At 34.8% G+C, this 14,634-nt stretch overlaps 1 protein-coding gene and 1 long non-coding RNA gene across 2 annotated transcripts; both read left to right on the top strand.

The window, feature by feature from the left end:
* The first annotated feature begins 4,491 nt into the window (after positions 1–4,491).
* LOC120779716 lies at positions 4,492–5,394 on the top strand. The gene is made up of 3 exons (XR_005705732.1): positions 4,492–4,786; positions 5,032–5,172; positions 5,251–5,394. It is a non-coding gene; the product is annotated as an uncharacterized LOC120779716 (long non-coding RNA).
* A 7,159-nt stretch (positions 5,395–12,553) lies between these two features.
* LOC120779715 lies at positions 12,554–14,017 on the top strand. Its single transcript, XM_040112080.1, has 2 exons — positions 12,554–12,984; positions 13,756–14,017. The coding sequence occupies exons 1-2, from the start codon at positions 12,594–12,596 to the stop codon at positions 13,776–13,778; spliced, it is 414 nt and encodes a 137-aa protein (XP_039968014.1). The 5' UTR covers positions 12,554–12,593; the 3' UTR covers positions 13,779–14,017.
* The last annotated feature ends 617 nt before the right edge of the window (positions 14,018–14,634 follow it).

Raw genomic sequence — 14,634 nt, 5'->3', positions numbered from 1 at the left:
ATTCTATACTATAATAAAATCATCTCACAATGTTATACATTTTTTATATTTGTATTTATTACATAATAATTTATAATTGCGTTCAGAGCTTCTGAATTTTTCGATGTTCACGTCGTTTGGACATCTAGTCCAAACTAGTCTAGTCAATTGTTGCAGATTAGCGCCTAAGGAAATCTTGGCGATAATTTGTTGCTTTGTAACGAAAGTAAATGTGATGACTGTCCATGGTCATCTTAATAACTGGCGCAAACAAAATAACGAGTCTTCCCTAAGTTGTGGAACTATAGTAGATTACTATAGTTACCTTAGGGAAGTAGCCGAAGTAATATGTTCCAATGCAGATTTTTGTCTCGGTGGAAAAGGGAAAACGGTGCAGATTGACGAGACGTTTCTAACGAAACGTAAGTACAATCGTGGCCGTTTAACCGAACAAATGACAATAATTGTATTGGGAATACTATGTAAGGAAGACAAAATATGCCGCTTTTTCCGAGTGAATGGAAAAAGCAAGGCAGATTTGTGGCCTTATATTAAAAAATTCGTTCATCCAGATACTACCCGCATCTGCAGTGATGGTGGAAAGCAGTATCATGGAATACAACGAATTTTTGGTGAGAATACCACTTGCTTAACCACCAATCACAGCATTGGTGAGTATGTTGAGCAAGGTAATCCCGAAAACACAATCAACGATTTGGAATGCAGAAATCGTTGGTTGAAAAATGAGATTAAAAGTCGTCGTAGTCCAAAACTTCTCCATCAATACATGGCTCTGTTTGATTATCGCCATAACTTCCTTGAGAAGAGTTATGGTGATGATCTTGGATCGCAGATAATGGAGATGCTTATGGACATTAAGAAAGTGTACCCGGGCTATGTGGATGGAATTCTACAGACAGGGATGGAATTAAAAAATTTAGAAGAACCTACTGTAGAGTCAGAAGATTTGGGTGACATTGTTCCTCCACCAAAACATTCTCGCCCGATGACTATTCAGGATCTCATTGATGATGCACTGTCTGATGAAGATCAAGATGAAACACTTGAAATTGACGATCCTGAATTCAATCTTAAAGATTATCAATAAATATACAAATTTCACGTACACAGCAATTATTTTAAAATGAATTTAAAAAATCCAAGATTTGGATAACCGCATCTGTTGATAAACATCCCTGTGATTCAACCAGGGTATTTTTAAAGCGCGACAAAAGCGAAAGCGGTGTCTACGCCAGTAAAGAAGAAGAAGATTGCATGTGTGTAAATTAATCATAATCTTCAATCTTGAATTCAGGATCGTCAATTTCAAGTGCCTCATCTTGATCTTCATCAGACAGTGCATCATCAATGAGATCCTGAATAGTCATCGGGCGAGAATGTTTTGGTGGAGGAACAATGTCACCCAAATCTTCTGACTCTACAGTAGGTTCTTCTAAATTTTTTAATTCCATCCCTGTCTGTAGAATTCCATCCACATAGCCCGGGTACACTTTCTTAATGTCCATAAGCATCTCCATTATCTGCGATCCAAGATCATCACCATAACTCTTTCAAGGAAGTTTTGGCGATAATCAAACAGAGCCATGTATTGATGGAGAAGTTTTGGACTACGACGACTTTTAATCCATTTTTCAACCAACGATTTCTGCATTCCAAATCGTTGATTGTGTTTCGGGATTACCTTGCTCAACATACTCACCAATGCTTGATTGGTGGTTAAGCAAGTGTATTTCACCAAAAATTCGTTGTATTCCATGATACTGCTTTCCACCATCACTGCAGATGCGGGTAGTATCTGGATGAACGAATTTTTAATATAAGGCCACAAATCTACCTTGCTTTTCCATTCACTCGGAAAAAGCGGCATATTGTCTTCCTTACATAGTATTCCCAATACAATTATTGTCATTTGTTCGGTTAAACGGCCACGATTGTACTTACGTTTCGTTAGAAACGTCTCGTCAATCTGCACCGTTTTTCCCTTTCCACCGAGACAAAAATCTGCATTGGAGCATATTACTTCGGCTACTTCCCTAAGGTAACTATAGTAATCTACTATAGTTCCACAACTTAGGGAAGACTCGTTATTTTGTTTGCGCCAGTTATTAAGATGACCATGGACAGTCATCACATTAACTTTCGTTGCCTAGATGTCCAAACGACGTGAACATCGAAAAATTCAGAAGCTCTGAACGCAATTATAAATTATTATGTAATAAATACAAATATAAAAAATGTATAACATTGTGAGATGATTTTATTATAGTATAGAATTGTAATATGTATAAATGTTATATTACAATCATATATATAATATTATCACTCGATTTTACTTATCTGTGTTTATTAAATATAAATCACATATTATTCATATATTCATATATGTATGTATATGGAAAAGTGTTCACATATTAAATTTTAGCTTGAAAAATATTCTTTATTTTTTTATAGTTAATAAAGAAAAAAGATACACTCGAAAGTGCATCCAAAGAAAACGCTGTGGAACGCTGAAAAAATACTTCACTTTTGGTTTTTAAGGTGTGGCAAAGCTGGTTTTCCTCGTAAATATAAACATTGTGAACTTATCAGCCATGAATTTGACAAGTGATTTTTAAATTACAAAATTTAGCTTAAAAATTTAAAAATAAATGTGAAATGTGAAATGTGAGCTTATTTCAAAGCTTAGAGTGTGTATTTAAATATACAAAGTAAAAAATGTGGAAAAATTTTGTGAAACATAGAGAAATATCATGTTTTCTTAGTGCAAATTTTTAAACGTGAATATTTTAAAAAATATTAGTAATTTTTACATTATTTTTGGATATTCCTCCTCTGGAGGAGCTCCCCTATCCGTAGATACCCCATTTATATGGAAATTCGGTTTTTTTACCCCTCCGCCAAAGTAATCGGAATCGTGCCTACTTTCGCGTAGTACTCCTTTCTGCGTTGACGGCCTTCGGCCGCGCTCAAAAAAAATAACCTTGGCCGAGCGAATACCCGGGGCGGCTGAAGTAATATCGCGTAGCACTCCTCTCTGCGTTGGCGGCCTTCGGCCGCGCTCTAAAAAAATAACTCTGGCCGAGCGAATACCCGGGGTGACTGAAGTACTTTCGCGTAGTACTCCTTTCTGCGTTAAAAATAAAAAAATATATTGACTTTTTGTTATAAAGTGGTTATATTCTTTGGTTATTATGGACTCATATTCAAACAAAATTTAAGTTTTCGTTAAAAAATTGATAAATTTTGATTATTATTTCTGTCAGCGATTTCCATTTATTTTTTATGATACATTGGTTTGTATATTAGGTGACGATATACATATATATATATATTATATTTAAAATATGAGTTTGAGTGCATAACCAATAAAACCAAAAAATATAACTACTTTATATCCAAAACTCATATTTTAAATATAATAATATATATATCGTCCCCTAAAATACAAACCAATGTATCATAAAAAATAAATGGAAATCGCTGACAGATATAATAAAATTACATTTTGCACTCGTAGTGCATGATGTTCACTACTAAAAATTACGACGAAATGGAGCGCTGCCATGTGATAATAAGGAAATTCGCTGAAATTCTTTTTTTCTCAAAAAATCCTCTATCTATTCATATGGATATGTTCTTTATTTAATTTAATAAACAAATAAGTAATATTATATAGTAATATTATATAATAATATTATGCCAACGCATAAAGGAGTATTACGCGAAAGTACTTCAGTCACATAAATTACATATTACACATATACATATGTAGAAAGTATTTTTTAGGCTGGGATTTAGAATGGGATCCCCGGATTCCGGGAAAGAATGGGTATCACTGGAAAGGTGACGTTCTCCAGATCACAAAGATATATGTATAAGTTATTCACAATATACAAATTATCAATGTAAAAGTTGTAAATTTTTCATCTTTAAATGCAAATAACTTTAAAACTATAAGTCAGCGGCAACTATATATATATATATATATGTATATATATTCGTGATCTAGTATCCTTTCCAGTGATACCCATTTTATTCCCAAAATCCGGGGATGCTATTCTAAATTTTACCCATTTTTTTATAGTTAATATAGAAAAAAGAATAACGCGAAAAAAACAAACCAAGAAAAATTGTTAAAAATCCTATATATTTGCTGTTTAAGATGTGGCAAGGCTCGTTTTCCTCATATTTGTAAACAATCTAACCTTTTCAACGATGAGTGTGCTAAGTGATTTTTAAATTAATAAATGTAGGTAAAATATAGCAAAATAAAAGTGAAATGTAAACTTATTTCAATGTTTGGAATGTATATTTAAATATACAGAGTGAAAAACTTGAAAAAATTTAGTGAAACATAAAGAAATACCATGTGTTATTAGTGCAAATTGTTGGTCTTTTAATCGTGAATATTTTAAACAATAAAATTTATTTTTATATTATTTTTGGATATTTCTTCTCTGGAGAAGCTCCCCTATCCGTATATACCCCATTTATACGGAAATTCGGTTTTTTTACCCGTCCGCCAAAGTAATCGGAATGGTTAACGCGATATTTGCATACTTCAGTGGTAGTGTTGAAATTGCAAAATACTCAAAAATTATAAAATACCCAATCTAATATTTTTCAACAGTGGCGTCTTTAGCAAATGTTATAAAAAATGCGAGTTTTGACAGCTCTCTCGAATCAAAGAGTGTCGTATCAACCCAGCGGGATAATGGTTCACCGCTTATATTTTTCTTTGAAGAATGCTTTGAAGAAAATTCTATGTAGAATTCTTCGATACCAGGTAATGTATAAAAGTACGCTATGCGGCTAAATTCTACTGTGCTCATATTTACAATCAAGTAAGCACATGAAAAACGTTACAATACAATATATAAACAACAAATACAAATTGATGGAATAAAATTTATAAGTAAATATTTTCATTATTTCGTCAAACCGTCAAGCATTTGAAGAAAATTTGCACAAAGTTCTTTGTGTTTAGGTGAGCAGCTATTTTAATTAAAAATTTTGTGTTTAAACTTTCAGTAAAGAAATAAAAGAATGTTCTCGAAAAGGCACGTGAGAAGACTAATTAAAAATGAAGAAAGTGAATTTTACGGAATGGCTGAAAACACAAATGTTGAAACTGATTCTTAAGAGGAAAGCACTTTAATGCGTTACTATTTGGTAAGTTTTTCGTGTTTTTATCATTGAAAGACATAACTTCAAATTTATAAATACATACGGTTTAAACTTTTTTTGTAGAATGTGTGAAAGTAGAAGGCTTTACCGAATCGGACTATGCTCACCAAATGCAAAAAAGCATTAGACTCGCCAAAGGCCGTTTTTTAAAAGTCTCGTTGCTTGCAAAAAACGAAAAGAGACTCAGCCACAAAATTAAAAGAAAACCATTCCTTTTTATACATAAATACTTATTTCCATAACGAAATACATACATGCACTTTCCTAAATAAGGCAAAATTAATATGCAATTTTTTCTATTCTGCTATTGACCTTGGCATCGAAGAATTCTTCGTTACCTTTGGCATCGAACAATTCTTCGTTAACTGCGGCATCGAAGAATTCTTTGTTAACTTTGGCATCGAAGAATTCTTCGTTGCTATGGTAAGTGAAAGGGGGATCTCTTTCTTTTCCTAGGACATCGCCGTGTTAATTTTCATCGATCGGAGTAAGCGATACAATCATGCTGCATCGTTTACCTCGCTCGTTTACCAATGTCTACTATATCCCGCTGGGAATTTATCTATGACTATACTAGTGCTGCCTTGTTTGTTTGGGTTTGGTATAGTTTGTTATATTCGTTGGAGGGTAACGAATGGCTACGGGCATGGATTTTATCCCTTTATTTAAAAAATTAAAACAATTCATATAAAAAAACTTATATTTTAAATCATAAGCATGTGTTCACCATTTATGTAAGAATCATTGGATTTTTTTTTATTAAAAACAAGAACATCATACATTTTTACGAACGTATTATATGGATTATAATCATAATTTGAGGTGAGTGCATAATATCACAAATATTCCGACAGCATTACACAGAACTATTACTCAACCTATTTGGGGATGTTTCTTTGTGGAGGCTGAATTTAGTCACTATTATGCCATAAATACTTTCTTTGCTCACCCTGGCGTTAAAGTTGCCAATCACGATTTAGACATCGTGGCGGGTAGGTAGGTGCGCCACGGCGACGCAAGTATTCGACGACGGAGTCTCTCTCCCATAACGAATCTCACACCAAACTTTCGCTCCTTTATATGGCCCCTGTAGGGGTGTGTTAAAATTCACTACAATTCATAAATACAAAAATTATATTTCAAATCATAAGCATTTGTTCAAAATTCATGTTTGTAAGAATCATTTATTTAAGTGTGCTATGCCCAATCCATAAAAAAGGAGACCCCACAATCTGCGCCAACTACCGTGGGATTAGCCTCCTCAACATCGCATATAAGGTTCTATCGAGCGTATTGTGTGAAAGATTAAAGCCCACCGTCAACAAACTGATTGGACCTTATCAGTGTGGCTTCAGACCTGGAAAATCAACAACCCACCAGATATTCACCATGCGCCAAATCTTGGAAAAGACACGTGAAAGGAGAATCGACACACACCACCTCTTCGTCGATTTCAAAGCTGCTTTCGACAGCACGAAAAGGCCAGCTGCCTTTATGCCGCGATGTCTGAATTTGGTATCCCCGCAAAACTAATACGGCTGTGTAAACTGACGTTGAACAACACTGAAAAGCTCCGTCAGGATCGGGAAGGACCTCTCCGAGCCGTTCGATACCAAACGAGGTTTCAGACAAGGCGACTCCCTATCGTGCGACTTCTTCAACCTGCTCCTGGAGAAAATAGTTCGAGCTGCAGAACTAAACAGAGAAGGTACCATCTTCTATAAGAGTGTACAGCTGTTGGCGTATGCCGACGATATTGATACCATCGGCCTCAACACCCGCGCCGTTAGTTCTGCTTTCTCTAGGCTGGACAAGGAAGCACAGAAAATGGGTCTGGTAGTGAACGAGGGCAAAACGAAATATCTCCTGTCATCAAACAAACAGTCGTCGCACTCGCGACTTGGCTCTCACGTCACTGTTGACAGTCATAACTTTGAAGTTGTAGATAATTTCGTCTATTTAGGAACCAGCATTAACACCACTAATAATGTCAGCCTGGAAATCCAACGCAGGATTGCTCTTATGCGCCAACAGGTGCTACTTCGGACTGAGCAGGCAATTGAAAGAGTAAAGTCCTCTCTCTCGACGAACAAAAAAGCAAAACTCTATAAGTCGCTGGCATAATTCCCGTCCTGCTATATGGTGCAGAGGCTTGGGCTTGGGCGATGACAGCAACCGATGAGTCGACGTTACCAGTTTTCGAGAAAAAAATTCTGCGAAAGATTTATGGTCCTTTGCGCATTGGCCACGGCGAATATCGCATCCGATGGAACGATGAGCTGTACGAGATATATGACGACATTGACATAGTTCAGCGAATTAAAAGACAGCGGCTACGCTGGCTAGGATCATGTTGTCCGGATGGATGAAAACACTCCAGCTCTGAAAGTATTCTGAAGCAGTACCCGCCGGGGGAAGCAGAGGAAGAGGAAGACCTCCACTCCGTTGGAAGGACCAAGTGGAGAAGGACCTGGCTTCGCTTGGAATATCCAATTGGCGCCACGCAGCGAAAAGAAGAAACGACTGGCGCGCTGTTGTTAACTCGGCTATAATCGCGTAAGCGGTGTCTACGCCAATTAAGAAGAAGAAGAAGAATCATTTGAATATTTGAGCCCTTGATTTTGAAAGTGGTATAGGTTAAAAATTTTAAAAATCTACTTTATCAGCTATTACTTATCAAATCTTAATAAAATAACATAATCTGAAGAGATTAGCAGCATGCGATGCAAATTAACTCTTTAAAATGTGTTTATTTTTTAGTTGTTAACTGAAATACAGATATTGTTCGTTTTGATAGTGGTATAAGTCAGTGTGTTCACAAAGTAATTTTGTCATGTCTTCAGATAGTGGTTCAGGTATAATGAAGTACAACTTTTAATGTAAAAACCTACTATTTAAAGTTAATTGTAGACATTTTACGGCGAATAAATATAAGTAATGCTCCCAAGAAATGAAAACGAATAAGAATGATGTCGTCTTCTGATGAATCAGCTCATAGCTTAAAAGTGAATTCGGAACCCTTACAAATGGAAGAAAGCAAAATGAAATCAAGAAACAGGACACGCAATCGACAGAATTATGCACAAAATATAAGAAAAATGAAGAGAAATCGTGGAAAGGAATATTAAACAAAAAACTCTAAGCTTGTGAGTGCTAAACTTTTCGAAAACATAGATTGTCTTTGTTCCAAAAAGTGTTTAAATGGAATCGGATATGAAGACAGGAAAGCAAATTTTGATTATTTTTGGAATTTAGCAAGTTTCGAAAAACAGAATATGTTTCTGTATGGTTTGATTAGAAAACAATCAATAAAACAAAAACGCCCCAGAAATCACAAAGGATATATGAGAAAATGGAGTCCTAAGTTTCATCTATATGTATGTATGAGTTCGGAAGTTTCTGTTTGAAAAACTTTTTTTTTTGATACTTTCAAAATATCTAACGGAAGATTAAGCCGTGCCTTAAATTCTGAAACACCTGAGATGGATGGTCGTGGCAAAATGGCTAGTCTTCTTCTTATTCTTAATTGGCGTAGACACCGCTTACGCGATTATAGCCGAGTTAACAACAGCGCGCCAGTCGTTTCTTCTTTTCGCTACGTGGCGCCAATTGGATATTCCAAGCGAAGCCAGGTCCTTCTCCACTTGGTCCTTCCAACGGAGTGGAGGTCTTCCTCTTCCTCTGCTTCCCCCGGCGGGTACCGCTTCGAATACTTTCAGAGCTGGAGTGTTTTCATCCATCCAGACAACATGACCTAGCCAGCGTAGCCGCTGTCTTTTAATTCGCTGAACTATGTCGATGTCGTCGTATATCTCGTACAGCTCATCGTTCCATCGAATGCGGCATTCGCCGTGGCCAACGCGCAATGGACCATAAATCTTTCGCAGAACTTTTCTCTCGAAAAGTCGTAATGTTGACTCATCCGTTGTGGACATCGTCCAAGACTCTGAACCATATAGCAGGAACAAAAAATGGCTAGCTCACCTAGAAAAACAGATGAAGAAAAAATTAAAGTAGTACGAGATCATATTCTGAGTTTTCCAGCATGTGAGAGTCATTACACGCGATCACATCACACTTCAGATCGAAAGTATCTAAGTGCTGACTTAGATATTCGAAAAATGTATAGGCTATTTGTGGAAAAATGTGGTGAAAATAATACATCATGTGTATAAAGGAGTGGACTTATAGAAAAATATTTAATACTGAGTTCAACCTAAATTTTTATACTCCTCGTAAAGGCAAGTGCCAAAAGTGTGATTCGATAAAACTAAAAATTATAGCATTCAGTAATGAAGACGAGAAGTTGCATCTTATGGAAATTCATGGTTCACATCTTAAAAGTGCCGAACAGGCTAGAAAAAGTTTAACAGATGACATACAAAGAACAAAAGATAACCCGAGTGAAAATTACGGATTCACATTTGACCTAAAGAAAGCGCTTCCTTATCCAAAACTTTCTGTTTCGGTAGCTTACTATAAGCGCAACATGTATGTATACAATATAGGGTTTCATAATTTCCACAATGGAAATGCTAAAATGTATGCATGGGATGAAACAATCGCCTCAAGAGGATCACAGGAAGTTGCGTCCTTCATCTTAAAGCACATTCGGGACATTACCACTCAAAAGTATATAATAGCTTACAGTGATGCCTGCTCAGGACAAATTCGAAACATTAACATAGCTTTAATATGGTTAAAAATTGTTCAGTCATCTGATAATAATGTTGCAACAATTGATCATAAATTTATGGTATCCGGCCATTCTTTTTTGCCAAATGATCGCGATTTTGGTTTGATAGGAACTAAAATTAAAAAATCGAATTATTTATACATCCCTGAGAATTATTATAATTTAATAAAATCATGTAAGATGAGAAACCCATTTTCGGTAGTACAAATGGATCAAAAAGATTTTTTTTCTACAAGACAACTAAAAGAATCAACGAATAATAGAAAGAAAAACATCAATGGAGAAGCCTTGGTTAAAAATATAATGGATCAGATTTCTAAAAAATGCACCATATAAGATGTTTTGCAAAACTTCCTTGGATGACAACTCCGAATTCAAAGTATTAGACCTCTCACCTAAAAAAGGAAGACCTAGAATATACGGAAATATTGATTTACTTCCATTACACACAACCATTAGACCAATAACAAAAGAAAAACGTAAAGATATGATGGATCTACTACCCTATATTCCACCAATTTTTCACAAACACTTTATTTCCCTAAATACTAATGAATAATTTACTTAGTCGCAATGAAATGAATTTGAATAAAATGTTAATTACTAATAAAATTGTTTTATTGGGGGTATAAGTCATTTATAAAGTCATGCAGTTAATTTTGAAAGTGGTACAAGTCGTTTAAACCTTTCAAAACACATTTTCTTTTAAAAATGGCTATAAATTTCACAATCATAATAAATACTTGTTTGTTGGAACTACTTTACTGTCTAAAAATCATAATCCATAATGCAAGAATATTTTTTAATCCTTTAAAATGCAAAACTCTAAATATCTCGAAACAAAAAAAATATGACTTAAACTACTTTCAAAATTATGGGCACATTTCAATTCTTCAAAACAAAAAAATAACATTAATAAAAACAATAAAAAATCACATGTCTATGTGAATAAAATAATAAAAGAAATTCGTGTTGGTTACACCATTTATAACTTAAGAACGACTGAACCAATTTGGCTGAAAATTGGTGAGGAGGTAGCTTAGAACCAGGATAAGGACACAGGCTTTTTTAAATTCTTTATGTTAAAATTCAATACACAGCCACAGTAAAACGTGGACTGGTCCTCTAGTTCTAGATAAAGTATTATAGATTTGATCTGTTTTACATGTTTTATTTTCCAAGTGCTCCTTGAATTTGAGTCTTGAGTCCACTATTACACCAAAGTACTTCAACTGTGGCTGTGAAGCAATTTCACGTTTCATTTAACATTCTCATAAGGTGAGCGATATCTTTTCTTCAATTTTCCTAGAGCTTATGAGCAAGACTTCGGCGTAAACCATTTTTGCAGTAATTCATTTGATCCGTGGGTCATCCAGATGTTTATCCACGGCAACCACTGCACTATGGTCGGAAATTTCATTTCGTTGGCCAAAAGTCAAAATATTTGCAGTCCCGAAATATGTTGTTGTTTCTGAAATCTAGTAGTCAACGCTCCAAAACAACCAAAAATGAATTTTGTTGTTGTAATATGCAATTCACCGTTATTCGGTGAGTCATCGAAGTTGAATTTGTTTGCTTTATTTGTAAACATAATTGCGTTCGGTGTTTTATAGTGCTTACTTCAATTGCTTGTTAAAGCTGAAAACAAAGCGTGTTAAATAAAAGTTTAAATGGAACACGAAGGTGATGGTAAGTTTATTAATTTTGTAAAATATAATACTCAAAAGTTGGATACTCTAAAAAATAAAATAACTTTTTCCAAAAGTCTTTAACATTTTGGAATTTATTTTATTTGTTAAGTTTGAGTAAGCTTAACACATTTTGTTTAGGAGTGTTAAGCATAAGATTAAAAACCAAATTACTTTGAAGTGTTAAGTTTTTGAAAATGTTTATCTCGATTTGCAGTTTTTTGCGGTTTTTGAGTAATTTTTTTTTCAGTCGTCATTTGTTTACAGAATTCAGCAGTTTTTGATATTTGGTTGACCAAGCAGAAGAAAGGAAAAAATAAGGACGCATTAATAACTTATTTTATACAAAAATGTGGAGCCGATAACATTTCAGATGAATGCTATAAGTATTTAACAAAAAAACACGCATGCTTAACAATAATTTGTCTGCAATGTGGGAAAAGTGTCATAGAAGATTAGATGATTTTAAAATTAAATATTCTGGCTAGCTTTGTTCAGAAACTGTAATAAACAGGCAAATAAATAACACTTCCACAGAGACTCAATGCACAGTAGAACTAAGCCCAGATGAAAAAATTGTATCACTAACTGGACGCCCGCAACTTAAGTACTCTGAGAAATCTAAACGAAGTAAGAGAAGAGAAGCAGCAAACCTCTCGATGTCAGAACACAACGAAACAAATCTGTTAGTTCAAGCAGCATCAATTTCGGCTCGAAAAGAAGGGCAAGTAGATTTGGCAGTTGTTTTAAAAGAAACCATCGAAAGTCCATCAAGACCATCCAAGATTAGGAATCTATATGTCGATGATGTAAAAGCACCTATTGTATTGTCTGATGAGGAAGCGTTAGCATTTCTTCTCGAAAACAATTTTTCTAAGCGGCAATACTGTTCCATCCGGACTTCTAGCAAGGAACGTAACGCTAATATTTATCCACCCTATGATAATATATTAGCAATAAAAAGTAAGTGCAGACCCGATGGTGTACTTGTAGATGACAAATGTGCAAAGGTTCCTTTACAAATGCTTTTAAACCATACGGCTAAAAGAATTATAGAGATGCAAAAGGAAGTATTTGCGACAATTACGGGTAACTTCATATCAACGGAAATGATATTTAGCTCCGGTTTTGACAGCAGCTCTGGTCAATCTCAATATAAGCAATCTTTCCTTGATCAAAGTACATCACGAAATGCTGATTCATGTCTTTTGGCCACAACAGTGATTCCCTTGAGACTCTTGAGTAGCGCGGGAGCCCCGATTTGGAATAATTGTTTTCCGCAGTCCACAAGATTTTGTCGGCCTTTAAAATTAGAATCCACGAGTGAAACTAAGGAAGTGATAACAAGAGAAGCTGCTGACTTAAATAAACAAATTCAAGAGCTTGAAAACTTACATGTTGAAATCGAAGCTGGTAAGATAATCGAAATAATGTTCAGAGTGTTTTTAACTGTTATAGATGGAAAAGTTTTGAATGTTTTAACCGATACAAAATCAAATCAAAAATGTCCAATATGCCATGGAACCCAAACTGACTTTGTTAAAGTCACAGATTATAACAGCGTAAAATTTCATCCTATCGATGGAAATCTATAGTACGGAATTAGTCCACTGCACTCCTGGATTAGATTTTTTGAGTTCGTACTACATTTAGGATACAAGATGGAAGTAAAGAAATGGAAAATTAGATCGGAGGAAGATAAAGATGCAATTAAGATAAGAAAAGAGTATATCCGGAGTGAGTTGTGGAAAGAACTAAGTCTTCATGTTGATGTTCCGAAAGCAGGTGGTTGTGGTTCCACAAATGACGGCAACACGTCGCGAAGAGCATTTACGGAATATGATAAATTTTCGAAAATTTTAGGAGTAGACACTGAATTAATATTTCGAGTGAGAATAATATTAATATGTTTATCTTGTCAATTTTCCCTAAATTTGGATAAATTTGAAGAGTATTGATTTCAAACTGGTCAATTATATCAAAGCAAGTACCCTGGTTGCCAATGACTCCCACAGTACTTAAAGTTATAGTTCACTCAAAGCAAATAATGCATAATACACCACTTCCTGTTGGTTACTTCGGAGAGGATGCAGCTGAGTCACGAAACAAAATATATAAAAGCGACAGACTGCACCATGCACGTAAGACTAGCCGCATTGATAATCTTTTCGATGTATTTCATAGAGCTCTTGACACGGATCCATTAATTTCATCTCTTCGCTTAAATACACGTTTGCGCCAAAGGAAGCGTTTAACGCTGCCACTAGAAGTAAAGGAATTATTGTATTGTGAGGATATCGGTGAAACCTGTGCGACTGAGAATTTAGAAAATATGGATGACGACGAGGGCGACGAGGACGATTATCCAGAAGAACTTGAACAGGAAAATGCATTTTTGGATAATGAATTGTATTTAAATTAAAGAGTTTAATAAAATTTTAATATTTTCGTAAATACGTGTGTAAATTATATTTTCAATTTCCAGAAACAACATATTTACTCGTAAGTATCGTATATTTTCTCATTTAGAACTAAAAAAAATAAAAACTCAGAAAGAAAAGAAACAAAAATTTTATGTAAACACTTTTTTTTTAAATTTTAATTCTAAATGTTGATAATTAAAAAAAAAATAATTATTTTATACAAAAACACTTAAATTATACTGCAACTTCAAATTCCAGTTAAAAATTCCGGTATTTTCAGTTTGAATAGTTTTGGCCAAGAAAAGTGATGTTTCCGACCATATTGCACTGTGACGTCATCCGCATATGCGATTATTTTCACAATATTTGGTTGCGGTATTCTTAGCACCCTACCGTACATCAGGTTCCATAGTAGTCGGCCTAAAACCAAGCCTTGAAGTACTTTCTGTAGATAGTATAGCTCTGAGTGCCCTAGGCAGTGTCAAATAATAATCTCCTATTTTGAAAGTAAGTCATTTTAATATTTATCAGATAATGAGGAGCGCGTATTTCGTGTAGGCCTTTTATTATATTTGCCCACTCTGCGGAGTTGAACGCAATCTTCAAATCCAAGCTTAAAAGCGCAAGTTAAACGCGTGGT

This window comes from Bactrocera tryoni, unplaced genomic scaffold (genome assembly GCF_016617805.1).
Source record: "Bactrocera tryoni isolate S06 unplaced genomic scaffold, CSIRO_BtryS06_freeze2 scaffold_11, whole genome shotgun sequence".
NCBI lineage: Eukaryota > Metazoa > Arthropoda > Insecta > Diptera > Tephritidae > Bactrocera > Bactrocera tryoni.
This window is presented reverse-complemented; position numbering and strand designations above follow the sequence as displayed.